Genomic DNA, 14,508 nt, shown 5'->3' on the forward strand with positions numbered 1-14,508 from the left:
GTGGGATGGGGTTGATACATGTACTTTTAAAACCCAGTTTACTTTTAAAAACTTGTTTAAAGTTTCACCATTTGGCTTTGAAAAATAGGTGTAACTTGCCATATTTATTATTTACTTTCTGACAAGGGCTGTTCTAAGTCACACATTAACTACCTTCATAACAACCATGATTTAGGTACAAGTGTCTTTTGTACATATAAGCAAACTAAGTATAGGAAGGCTAAGTAATTTGTCCACGGTCACCTGGCAACTCAATGGACGTAAGTATGAGCAAACTCCAGGAGGTAGCGAAGGACAGGGAAGCCTGGCGTGCTGCACGGGGTTACAAAGAGTCGGACACAATTTAGCGACTGAACAACAAATGGACAACATATGCAGGAACAGCAAGCGGTCCCATGGCAGCAGCTGGAATTTTGGGGAGACACCCTTCCATGTTTTGCAGTCACAAAAATCATCCTAGTTGTGTGTCCATGTTCTTTTTTTAACTCCTAAGTGGGGTTACTTTCACACATTTTCTAAAAACTACCCAAGTTACTTAGGTATTTTTATGAAAACTATTCACACTAGAAAAAGATGTCGTATATGTCCTTTATCTAATTTATTAAAACCATGAGCTTCCAGCAGATTGAGTTTAGATTTCTCCAAGTGAGTCTTTGAAAACTTTCAGACGTACAAGTTGGATTTAGAAAAGGCAGAGGAACCAGAGATCAAATTGCCAACATCTGCTGGATCACAGAAAAAACAAGGGAATTTCAGAAAAACATCTGCTTCATTGACCACCCTAAAGCCTTTGACTGTGTGGATCACAAGAAATTGTGGAAAATTCTTTAAAAGATGGGAATACCAGATCACCTTAAACTGTCTCCATGGAAACCTGTGTGCAGGCCAAGAAGCAATAGTTAGAACTATTGGAACATGGAACAATGTATCAGTTCAAAATTGGGAAAGGAGTAAGTCAAGGCTCTATATTTAACTTCTATGCAGAGTACATCAAGTGAAATGCCGGGCTGGGTGAAACACAAACTGGAATTAAGATTGCCCAGAGAAATACCAACCACCTCAGGTATGCAGATGATACCACTCTAATGGCAGAAAGCAAAGATAAACTAAAGAGCTGCTGATGAAGGTGAAAGAGGAGTGTGAAAAGGCTGGCTTAAAACTCACTTCAAAAAACTAAAATCATGGAATCCAGTTCCATCACTTCATGGCAAACAGATGGAGAAAAAGTGGTAACAGTGACAGATTTTGTTTCCCTTGGGCTCCAAAATCACTGTGGACAGTAACTTCAGGCACAAAATTAAGACGCTTACCCCTTGGAAGAAAAGCTAAAACCAACGGAGACAGCATATTAAAAAGCAGAGACATTACCTCGCTGCAACAGGTCTGTATAGTCAAAGCTATGATTTTTCCAGTAGTCATGTATGGATGTAAGATTTAGACCATAAAGAAGGCTGAGAGCCAAAGAACTGATGCTTTTGTATTGTGGTTCTGGAAAAGATTCTTGAAATTCCCTTGAACAGCAAGGAGATCAAATCAGTCAACCCTCAAGGAAATCAAACCCGAACATCCATTGAAAGGACTGATGCTGAAGCTGAAGCTCCAATACTTTGGCTACCTGATGCAAAGAGCCAACTCATTGGAAAAGACCCTGATGCTGGCAAAGATTGAAGGCAAAAGGAGAAGGGGACAATAGAGGATGAGATGGTTGGATGGCATCACTGACTCAATGCACGAGTCTGAGCAAATTCTGGGAGACAGTGAAGGACAGGAAAGCCTGGTGTGCTGCAGTCCAAGGGGTCACAGTCAGACATGATTGAGTGACTGAACAACAGATGGGAGACACTTCTATCCCAACTCTGAAGCAGGGAGATTGTCTGCTTCAACCTCAACTTAAGATCCCTGGAGTCATGGTTAAAGCAGCTTTCTGCCCTGACTCTTTATTTACACAGGCATACCCATTCAGGCATTCACAGATACTGCAGCTCTTCTACATGAAGCACCTTATGCTAATTAAAAGTACAGATAACTGTTGAACAATGAGGGGGTTGGGGGTGCTGATCCTCCAAGCAGTCAAAAATCCACATATAACCTTACGATTGGCCCCCTGCATTAATTTTGTGGCTGAAGTTACTGTCCATCAGGTGGATCATATAGTATGTGTTCAGTAAAAAAAAAATCCACACATAAATAGACCCACACAGTTCAAACCCAAGTTGTTCAAGGGTCAAGGGTAAAATGCACTCAAATTTATAACAGGATTAATAACAGCAAACAACAATCCAACCTTATCCAACCCATTGATAACCTTTAACAAAGTCAACCTAGAATGGGAATTTAGAAGGTAATATTCCAACAGATCATTCCAATCCTAGTTTAGTCACTTGCTAAAGACTCTGATGCTGGGAGTGATTGGGGACAGGAGGAGAAGGGGACGACAGAGGATTAGATGGCTGGATGGCATCACCGACTCGATGGACGTGAGTCTGAGTGAACTCCGGGAGATGGTGATGGACAGGGAGGCCTGGCGTCCTGCGATTCATGGGGTCGCAAAGAGTCAGACACAACTGAGCGACTGAACTGAACTGAACTGAATGAGACAATGGATCAATTAACCTATCAAATCATTAGTTTCCTTATCTGTAAAATGAGAATGAGAAATGGTTATGTCAGGAGGCTATCATAAAGATTAAATTAGATTCCATATATGTGTATACTATGTAACTGTTACTACAAATACTTATAGTTTTAAATTTATTTCAAAAAATACAAAGCACATATGACAAAATATTAACACTTGTTACTTCTGGGTGGTGGGTTTAAATGTTCATAGTTTTCTGTGTTTCTTTAAATTTTTCAAAATAAAAGGAAATTAAAATATTGATCTTATCTACTTGTAATCCAGAATCACACATGTAAGGGAATCACTTTATGTTGTGAATTCTCATCAGACAAACCATGTGCTTTTTCAACAAAATCTTTGGAACAGTGGTTTATAGTGGAAAGCAGAATGCAAACATAACCACAGAAGATCAAAGATGGAAGAGATGTCTGAAATCTAATCTAAACCTCCAACTTTCAGACTAGAAAACTGCCTGAGTCGTTTTTCAAAATTGTATCGCACTGGTTAATGCCAATCCCCGGGGGAATTCCCCGGCAGTTCCGTGGTTAGGGGGGCTTCCCTGGTGGCTCAGTTGGTTGCAATGCAGGAGACCTGGGTCAATCCCTGGATCAGGAAGATGCCCTGGACAAGGGCATGGTAACCCACTTCAGTATTCTTGCCTGGGAAATCCCACGGACTGAGGAACCTGGCAGGTTACAGTCCATAGAGTCGAAAAGAGTTGGACACGACTTTACAACTAAACCACCACCACCACCACCACCACCAATGGTTAGGACTCTGCACTTCGACTGTAGCGGCACAGGTTCTACCCTTGGCTGGGAAAGCCAGCACTCCCCTCCATCCTGATCCTGACTCCTGGAGTGGTCAATAATGTAAGTACCACATTGGAAAAATGATCTTTTAAACTTTCAAAGTCCAATTTTATGGCACAATTTTATAACGCAAACTCATGCTACTTGATTTTCTGCATTCTGCCAAATAGCTTTGTTTCATCACAACACTGGCAAACATGCCTTCATAAACTAAATATGCTGACTTCCTAGAATAAAGAGTTTAAATTTTAACACACACACAAAATCAATTACGTTGCTCAAGAAGAGTCCTTACTATTTGGCATGACTCCAAAAGGCATGAAAAACAAACTATTACCTTCTGTAGTAAGCATGTGCAATACATAGAAAATTAAGAAATTTTTCAACTTGAACTAAGTCAATGTTACAATGGAAAGCTTATTTAAAAGTTTATCTTTGGAAAATGATTCAGACTAATATATTAAAAAAATATATATTTAAATGAGAGTTCTAAACTGAGGGGATAATCACAGTCAATTTGGTTAGCTATATATCCAGTATTAGGAAAATTTTGAATTAAAAAAAATGCTGAGAATTAAAGGGCACCATATGAAATAATCTGGTGCTTTACAATATTGGATTCCATTTCCAGACAAGTCAGCCTTCTGTTAGCCAAGGATTTAGAATACTACCAACCAGCACAGCACCCAAAATAATAAAACAATAACAGATACAACTTCCGAGTATAGTTTTCCACAGCTTAATATTAACAGCACTAATGATGTCAAAAAGGTATATTATGGAAAGAAAACACCAGGTTTAATAATTATAAAATATTTACAAAACTTGAACATTCCCGAAAGATACAGTTCAAGTCAGAATTGAATTATAAATGTAATTAGATACTTTGATAAAAAGGAAACACCTAGTTGGCTTTAAAAAAGTATGTAAACCATAAAAGATAAAAAGCATTTAAAAATACACGACAAAATTCTAACCAGTAGGTTTAAACTTTGATTTTTCAAAAGTAAACATGTATTTACAATCTTCAAATTTCATACATTTGTTACTTTTACATGATCTTTATTACCAGGATAACATGAAATAAAAAGCTCTTAAGCATTTATACACAGGAAAAAAAAAATCAATAGGGCAGCTGGTAGAATTCAGTATTCATAGTAGCTAAAATAGGAAAAGGCTGGGGACTTTATCAATGGGGTCATAAAATAGACTTAACCAAAACTGCAAGCTAGCTAACAAGCAGTTTCACTTCAGACTTTATTGCAAGGGCCCAGTTTCCTTATCTGAACATGAATGATTATTTATTTATAAGTAACAGTTATCTGAAGGGAGAATTCTGGGAGGATTAAACTACCCCCTACAAGACCCAATGAGCACACACTTAGGGATTAAGACCTGATTGCCCAGGATGTGAAAGTTCACAGCACAGTCCACTCCAGGACCTTCCTGAAAAGTTTAAAAACCTCAAATAACAGTTCTTAACACAAGAACCAATGTTTGAAGCATAAAATCCTTAGTTGGAGTGTTCAGCCCAGTTGATTATCAAAAGCTATTTATAAACTGCTTCAATACTGATGATATTAAAGCTACCAAAACTCTGTAATGATCACAGAGATTTGGCCTCCCGGGTTAGAGCCCAAAGTCATTTTGACTCCTGACAACATTGCAGAGATGTCAGTCAGATACTTCTTAACCTCTCCAACAACGTGGCGTCTGCCGTCTATGTTTTCCGTCGGTCGTAATCTCCAACCATCTTCTTAATGTGTGACAATTTGCTCTTCAACTGTTTGCAGTAATTCCTCTTACTTTTGTAATCTGCTGACTAAAAAAAAGGGGGGGGGGGGAGAATCCAGTAAGTTTAATAAAATAAAAACGAGTTATGTATTAGTTGCTGGGAAGGCAGAGGTGAACAGCAACAACAAAAAGGGAATATTAGTCACACCGAATTGCAAGGAGTGTTAAATGAAGTAACATGCACAAGGCATCTGGCAGCATCTCTAACCACGTAAGCAGCAATTCTCTCTGCTCAATCATAGCTTCTAACACGAGTTTTACAAAGGATACACTCGTTTCTGATGATCTGGAAAGTCATCAAGAAAATGTATTGGCCTGTCTGGCTAACACATGATCTTGAAAAAAAACCAGTAAAGCAAGAAACTGGTTATACGGATTGACTTAGAATAAGGAAACTAGATAAATGGGGAATGAGACAGGAAATTTTACTATATACACCTTTAAACTCTTGAATTAAAAAAAAATTATCTAGCTGCCTCAGGTCTTAGTTGTGGCATGTGGGATCTAGTTCCCTGACCAGGGATTGAACCTGGGCCCCCTGCACTGTAAGCTCAGAAACTTGGCCACTGGACCACCAGGGAACTCCCTGTAGACTTGAATTTAAATTCATGAAATTTCTAGGAATTCCCTAGTTGTCTAGAGGTTAGGACTCTGCACTTTCACTGCTGAATCCAGGTTCAATCCCTGGTTGGGGAAATAAGATCCCACAGGCCGTGTATTGTGATTAAAAAAAAAAAAAAAAAGACTGATGATGCCAAGTGTTGACAAGAATATGGAGCAACAGGAATCTATAAACTGGTACAAACCAGGGACACTGCTGACAATCCCTACCCAAGGCTGGATCCCTATTGCTCAATGACCCTCCAATTTCATGCTTATGAATATATCTAGCAAATGTGTGCCCATGTGCATAGATACTTTAAAAAATCACACACAAGTTACATACTCTATGATTCCATTTATGCAAAGTTCAAAATAGGCAATACTAATCCATAATGTTATAAATTAGGATGGTGGTTACCTCTAAGGTAAGTGTAAAAATTGGATGAGCATACAGAGGGTACCAGGAAATGTGTTTCAAGGGGGTGTCAGTACAAAGGTGTGTGGCTGCTTTGTGAAAGTTTGCCAAGCTGTATATTTATGACCTGTGTACTTTTAACTTCCTTTTCTACTTGTTTGTTTTATTTTTTTAAGTTCCAACTTCTTATAGTTTTCATCTTGCAATTATAGGGCCTTCTGTCTACAATCATTTTATGTGTGACAAGATATGAGAGTATCTAAAGTTCTCTAAAGGCATCCAGAGTCATTCTAAAGGTCAAATGAAAGACACATACTAGAAAAGGTCTTCCTAAAAGAATCTTACAATCTAGGATACTTACTCCCTTAACTTGTTTCAGTCTATTGTACTCGTCGGCAGCAGCCTATTAATAAGAAACAAAGGAATGTGTTTAGTGGGGCATTTTCTCTTTCAAAAGTAACACTCCTGATGTTATACTTTGGAGGAAAAACTGTCAGCTCATGACAAAAATATAAGGAGCTAAAATAAAGAAGTCTTAAAGTTCTCAAAACCTTTAAGGTCAGTGGGAGGGCCTGAAGGAGTCCAGTTACGGGAAATTTACGACACTGAGATGCTTCTCACGTTGCATTCACACCAGCAGGTAACTCTCTGTTCTGTGACTCTTGTCTCTCCCCATGCCAGTCCACATACTACGTGGACCCCATAAAGCTCTGATCCCATTACCATGATAAAATTGGTGTCAGCACCCCGTTAAACTCTCTACGATCTAGTCTCCTATCATTCCAGTGCCCTTTACTTGTAATTCCTTAAAAAAAATTAAGCACATTAATGCTTTCAGATTCCCACTGTGCTCCCTTATAGCCATACTCATGAGGTTCTCATGTGCCTCCCCTGCTGTCTGGAGAATCTGCCATCGTTACCATAGTTACTCAGTGAAGCCTCCCCTCAATCTCCAGGCTTTCAGCAGACTTTATTCCTTCTCGGAGGACTTAGTTACAGTACTTTCTATACATACTGTAAGCATGACATCAGTGCCACCGTTTAACTTGTTAGGCATCAGTTTCTCTTCTTTTTAACATGAGCTCTTTGAAGGTAGAAACATGGTTCACCTTTCTAACCTCAGCACTTCTACATCAAGCACACAGTAACAGTGAATAAGCATTAGATGGATTGAGAAAGGTTTACAGTACCATAGAGAAGACATAAAGGAAAGCAATAAATAAATTATATAAGAAGCAATTACTTCAAAACCAGCAAGCAGATACCACAATTAAAAATGGCAAAAAGTATTTTATAAAAGGACTATGAAGTTCCAATAAGTACATGATGTGATTAAAAAAAAAAAAAAGGTTAAATACTGGTATCTAAGACACAGGGCAGTCACTTTTCAGGCATAAAACATTAGTGAGATTTGGGTCACAGAAGCCCTCTAGAGCATTACTAGGGGAGAATACAGTTGATATAATCTTTCTGGAGGGTTGTTTTGCAACAAAAGTTTACATGTACATAACCTCTCACTCAGCAATTTCACATACTGGAATTTGTCCCAGCAGATAAGCAAGTAAGTGCACAAGGCTGGAGAGCTTCACCAGTGTAGGTTCACTAGTAGGGGCAGGTAGGGGGAATGGGGAGGGAGACATACTTAAAAGTCTATTCATAGAGAATGACTATTAAGTAAATTATGGTACAATCACAAAATTGAAAATAATGAAGTTTTTTTTAACATATAAAAATCTTTCCTCAGCAAGTAGATCTTTATTATTGATAAAGATTCATTAAAAAAAAAATTAAGCACATTAATGCTTTCAAATTTCCACTGTGTTCCATAAACTGTTGTTGATAATCATAAACTGCTGTTGAATAGAACAGCAGAATATAAGCAATGTCAGAAAATATTTAAAAAGAGAAACTTTCACAACGATGGGAGTAGGTCAAAGAAACACAAGAGGCAACTGAGCTCCTAGTGGTCCTCGCTAAAGCAACTCAAGCAACAAAACTAAGCAGTGCTGGATTGTAAGCTAAAGTCTAGAACAGATATCCCCGCATCTACACTGATATAAATGATTAAATAAATGGAAGTGACAAATTTCCTCTGCAGACAAATTCCAAATAACTTGTGTACGTATACTGCCTTTAAAGAGCTGGAGCATAATTCCCTGATTTCTTAAGTGTGATCTACGCAGAGTGACTTCCTTCCAAAGAGTACAACACAGAGAGGGGGCTTAAGAAGTAAAGAGTAACTTTACATGGACAGACATGATCCCAGACAGGTAATCAGAGGAAAAAAATAAAGACAAGCCACAAACCACTGTTGAGTTTAAAAAAAAAAAAAAAAAAAGCAGCAGCAGGAAGGATACAAGTGAAACATGATTCTTTATCAAAGATTACTTCTAGGTACACTTCTGGAGGGAGGGGACATTTTAACAACTAATATTTTGGTTGAAAAAATTTAAGGCAATCTATTTTTCTGTATTCCATTCTGTATTATTTGAATTTTTTTACAGAAAGAAAGAGTAAACTCTTTTCTGTTTATGAATAGAAAAAGTAATGTAGCTATTTTCTTTTAAACAGGAAGGGATGTATGTGCAGATTATTTTTTTATAAATCTGAACTATATTAGTACATGCTTCCATTTCAAAAAGACTTTAAGACAGGATTTCAACTACTATTCAATGAAATTACAGTTTGGTAATTACTAGCAAAACCTGTATCAATACTAGTATAAAGGATAACGTAGCCCCATAGACTAGAATAAAATTCTATGTAATATCTAATTATCAGGTTTGAATTTACCATGTATTCTTCACTTTCTTCTCTATAGTCATCCAGTTCTTTATCCAGACGAGAGAGTTCTTTATTGACCTCATCAAGTTCTGCTTGTAGGCTCTTGTATTCCTGCAGGCCAGTGTCAAAACTTCTCTTGTAGAGTTGTCTTTGTTGATCTGAAGTGATAGGTGGATATTCCCTAAAAATTCAGAGAGAAAATGATTTCTTATATATCCTAAGCAAACTTAAGTTCTACAAAGATAATAAAGCTGGTGGCATGTAGAGAATGACATTCTCTTGGTTTTCTTTTTGTTGCTATTGCTTATGGATAGAGGCAGGTAGGATACAAAGAAGTTATTTTAAGAATGATTATGCTTCTTACACTGATGCTCATCTGTTGCTTTTTTTAAAACTCCGCTTTTTATGAAATTTCAGGACGGTCTTAGGAACTCATTTGTTCTGAATACACAACACCACAGGAGAATGGACACTTACATTTAAAGTCTTAAACCTGGAATTATGAACACAAAGGACACTTTCATCCCTTCACTGGCAGAGCCGCTGATTGACTGGTGGCTGTTTTCTGCTACCATCTGTAGTTTTCAGATGGTTTTGAGCATTTTTTTGCTGGGAAGATGGGAGGGCAGGTCTTGTTTTTCCTTAACAGAAATCATTTTGATTGTAAAAGCAGACATGAAAAGGTCCATGTATGAAAATGCATGCTCACTGTAAAGTAAAGATAATCTGACAGTGTGCCAAACTATGAAAAAACCCTGAAATTCTTGTATCACTTGTATCTCTCAATATGCTGGCTATTCCTTACATATGATGGTGATGCTGTTAACCACCCATAATCCACTGAGGAAATACTCTGAGTTGTTCCACAAGACTAAGGAGCTTCATAGCAATACGGAATTTTAAATGTTCTATCTAAGACAGTCTAAGTATCTTCATTTTAAAGAGGGGAGAAATTAAATGATTTGCTCAGAAGGGAAATGAGTATTCAGAATTTCTGAAAGTTTGCATTTAAATTTTGCACGATACAAGATAGGCAAACATTTTATAGACAGGCAGCTAAATGAGACCAAAACTCTCGAGGGGCAAGGTGGGATGAAATATGAGAGCCACCGGTGAGTAAGGGATTTCTAGCTCTATTTGCCCTATCCATCCCTCCTAACAGCTTGAGAAGTAATGTTTTGATTCACCACAATTCACACAGCAAATATTTCTGATTTGTGTCCCAATCCTCAGAATACTTGGGCCAAAAGGCTATAGGTCATACCCAAGTACAGCTGGCGATCAATGCTGGACTATTACCAAACCACTGACACAAAAAGTAACTTAACCACAACACTAAAATGTTAACTCAATTGTTTACAAATCTGTTTGCCAAAGTCCTTTGGATTAAACTTTTAAAAGAATCTCTGGTCTCATCACGAAAGCTTAACTTAAAAGTAAATGTCAAAAGAAAGAGCCGTAACACTAGTCAGGAACTTTCTTGGGTGGCTACTAGCAAAAGTATACAGCACTGGTCAAGTTTGTTATTTTGCAGGGGTGCATGGAAAGTGTTTTAAAGATAAACACATTCCCTCCATGTCAATCTTTATTACAAAAGGGTACTAAGCAGGGGGAAATGTAACAAAAACCTGTCTCCAGCCCTGGTTGGCAAAGAATGAGGTTACACCAGCCACCCTAGGCAAGGAGACAACACCACCAAAACCATGGGATTTTGCAGGGCTTCCAGCGAGAGATGCTCCAGTACCTGATCCAGTCGTCCTCCAGCTCATCGCAGGACTCGCCTCCCGTCGTGTAGTCTGTTTCATAGTGGTCTTGCTCTGCCCGCCTTGACTTCCCTGCTCTGCCCTTCGCGGGAGTCCTTTTTGAAAGCGTCTCCAAGTTACCACTGCTGCTGTAGTAAGGCTGCCGGAAGTCCTCCACAGGTGAAGTCAACGGCAGCTCCTGAGCCACTTCCGGCACCCTGACAAAACAGGAATCATCTGTCCGTGAGCACTACCGCCCTTTGTCAGAGCACTGAGACCACAGAGGGCGGCGGCACCCTCGCGTGGGCCTGCGCTCAAGCAGCCACCTGCCCCGGGCCAAGCCCATCCCCAGCTTCCTGTGCTCAGGTCGGCACCAGCATAGCTCCACTAATACACGAGCCCCTTTAAGGCTCTCATGTAAGGGGAGCCCATTAGTCAACCTTCTATGTAAAATGGATATAAGACTTCACTTTAGGAAACTCCCACAGACCTGGAAGAGGTGTTGACCTGACCTGTGCCCAGGAAATACTCCACAAAAGGCTGTTAGGAAGATAACAATCGCTTCTCTTTTCTACAGGTTCTTCCAGTTCCACGGAATGCTGAGCAGGGAGAGGAAAGCACATCTATATCTCCCTTTGGGGGCCAACTCCCAGAGATAAGCTCTCCGTAATACTAATTTTAGACTCCTTTATATCACTTCTCTTTTCAAGATACAATGATGAAAAATGAAACAAATTGAAAATTTAAACTAAAAAAAACTAAAAGCAAACAAAGAACCTAAAAAGCATTTTATATTGTAATAGATGAAAGGACTTATTAACACCTATTTTTTAAAACTTTTTATTTTATACTGGAAAATAGCTGATTAACAATGTTGTGATAATTTCCAGTGGACAGTAAAGGGGCTCAGCCAAGACCTCTTTAAATTGCACTGTTAAGCCTGAAGCCTTAAAGAATGATTGAAATGGAAGAGTTACCATTACACTTATTTTTCTAATACCAATTATTTAATATTGCATCAGATTTTTAATTGCATAAACTGTTTCTGCCACAAGCACCAAAAAACAAAGCCTAACATGGAATAAAAGACCAAGAGCTGTGGCAACTCTCGACTACTTCTGAGTAACAGACATGCAAAGCGCACTTTCCCTGCCGCAGAGCTGGAGAAGGGCAAGAGGAGAAACAGGCACCTGAGACTTTCCGACATCAGCCTTGCTACTCAGGTCAACTAGTTACAAGAAGAATTTTGTTGTTGTTGTTATTGCTGTCAACTTACAGAAACTGTCATCTTGAGTTTTACCCACAAAGTGGACTGTTTTCTAGGTGATCCAAAACTGCTTGGTTCTGTTGCCAAAGTCTTAAGACTTCTAATCACACTTACTAATTTCTTGTAGGTGCCAAAAGCTTTCGTGTGTGATGCGGAAAGGAGGGGGGTAGTTGGAGGTGATCGTGGTATTGAGTTTTTCTTTCTAAATTCTATCCAGGTTAACATGGCTTTAAGTGCTCTGCTAACACTACCTCTAAAGGAAGGAAAATGTGACTTTCTCTGTGAGTGAATGATTAACGAGTTCCTAGACACTCTGCCAGCTACTACGCTTCTAGCTTTGAACAAAACCTTTAGAATGCAGTGGGTTTGTCTGAGAGGTTGGGGGCTAGTGGGGGTGGGGGGATGCCTCAGGGCAAAGGAAATTGGAAAAAAAAAAAAAAACGCAAAAACTGTAAGGCAGGCCTCCTCCCATAATTTTATATTATATATTGATATTATAAATCTTCATCTTAGAAGTCTTCCATCTCCCCTCTTCCTACACCCTTTCAAACACTAAACAGTAACTTGATAGAGCATAAAATCTAAAATCGAAACGCTTGGCAAGAAAAGTAGTGTGTACAAATTTAAGAGTTAGGGAATGGGCGCACTCTTAGTCGTCTACAAACCTGCTTTTAGACACAAGTCCAATTAGGCCAAAAATCTGCACAACCCAGAAACAAACAGCTGTACACTTTCCTTAGTATCTGACTCAGTCCCCTAGGCGTGGAAACCTGCTCTTCTATAGTTTCTGACTTCCTTCTTTTTTCTACTTGTTTTATTCTCTCTCTCACACACGTGCCTTTCCTGCTCCATCTCACCCCGGCAGTGTAGTTATCATGCACCTTTGCCCACTCATGTTAGACTGCAACCTCCATGGGAACACGAGCTCCATATTCCCAAGAGTACCTGGCCCAGTATATGGCAGAGGTTCAAGCTAATTACTAAACTGAAAAGACATTCACAAGAATCCTTTTCTGAGGACACCCAGTATCTGGGAGAGAGAGAAACAAAATGCTTGACTGCATCACTGCCATGACTTAGGAATGACATCCATAATATATATGGTATTTTAAAGCCGCCATATATCATTGAGGGTACTATGCAAGCCTTGTCAACCAGACAACTCCATCTTCCTAGACCCCAAAAGGGCCAATCAGAATGTTTTCACTAGGATTTGACCCGTAAGTTTTGGGAAAGGAAATTTCACTCTGAATCCAGGGGTATCAGATCAGGGCAGCCTGAGGAACGTGCATGGCCAGCCTGCAACAAAAGCAGCTGTACTGAGAATAAAGCTAGTAAAGCAACAAGAGCCCTGACATTTCTTGGGTCCCTGGATCATGCTGTGCCTGAAGTTGGTACCACGTGAATCATCAAATTCCTACAACTTGCATACATGTCCTAAGAGACTATCCTACCAGCCTAAATATATAGACAATGATCTCGCACTTAGATCACTTAGATCTAAGTCTAAGCGACTTAGAAGCAGCAGCAGCAGCCGCAGCCAGTGATCTCATCTGGCACTCTGTCAGCCTGCCTTGAAAGCTCTGCATTGCATAAACACTCTACTTCTTTGACTTACAAAGGTTAATTTATCCTGGGTTTGATCCCCAGGTCAGGAAGATCCCCTGGGGGAAGGCATAGCAACTCCAGTACTATTGCCTGAGGAATTCCATGAACAGAGGAATCTGGGGGACTACAGTCCATAGGGTTGCACAGAGTTGGAAGGACTGAATTGACTTAGCACACACATACTTGTCTTGGGTATGAATAGGATAGGAGGGAGTGTACCTACTATCTTCCAAATCCACTTACAAAGGGTAGAGAAGCAACTATCTCCAGCTACATTCTGCTGTTTCCTAATCCAGGATTAATTCTGCTAAGTCACTTCAGTCATGTCCGACTCTGTGCGACCCCATAGACGGCAGCCCACCAGGCTCCCTCGTCCCTGGGATTCTCCAGGCAAGATCACTGGAGTGGGTTGCCATTTCCTTCTCCAATGCATGAAAGTGAAAAGTGAAAGTGAAGTAGCTCAGTTGTATCCAACTCTTCAGGACTCCATGGACTGCAGCCTACCAGGCTCTTCCGTCCATGGGATTTTCCAGGCAAGAGTACTGGAGTGGGGTGCCATTGCCTTCTCCTGGATTAATTCTAACTGTCTTAATATTCTAAATCAGGACATTATGGTGAGCAAGAAGAGCCAGACACTAAAGTAATTACCGTTATGATTCCATTTTATAAGAATTTTGATATGGTGATAGGTATCACAATAGCGGTGATGGGGAAAGCAGAGTATCCATGAAGAAAAGAATGTTTCAGAACATTTGAAATGCCTCTCTTGATGTGGTGGTAGTTACTTCAGTGTTCACATGCATCAAATCTCATCAAGCTTATATCAAGATTAGTGTTCTTGACTGAATGTATGTTATGCTTTA

General features: G+C 39.5%; 1 protein-coding gene across 5 annotated transcripts in view; it reads right to left on the bottom strand.

Moving 5' to 3' along the window:
• Positions 1-3,534: 3,534 nt before the first annotated feature.
• Positions 3,535-14,508, bottom strand: part of OCLN (occludin) — a 48,628-nt gene continuing 37,654 nt past the window's right edge. For all 5 annotated transcript variants that reach the window (XM_069556238.1, XM_069556240.1, XM_069556237.1 and 2 more), the window contains exons 6-9: positions 10,773-10,988; positions 9,038-9,209; positions 6,606-6,647; positions 3,535-5,254 (exon numbers count right to left, since the gene is read on the bottom strand). In XM_069556238.1, coding sequence (XP_069412339.1) covers positions 5,153-5,254; positions 6,606-6,647; positions 9,038-9,209; positions 10,773-10,988 — 532 coding nt within the window. In that variant the 3' untranslated portion in view covers positions 3,535-5,152. The remainder of the gene's footprint in view (positions 5,255-6,605; positions 6,648-9,037; positions 9,210-10,772; positions 10,989-14,508) is intronic.

Source organism: Ovis canadensis, chromosome 16, assembly GCF_042477335.2.
Source record: "Ovis canadensis isolate MfBH-ARS-UI-01 breed Bighorn chromosome 16, ARS-UI_OviCan_v2, whole genome shotgun sequence".
NCBI lineage: Eukaryota > Metazoa > Chordata > Mammalia > Artiodactyla > Bovidae > Ovis > Ovis canadensis.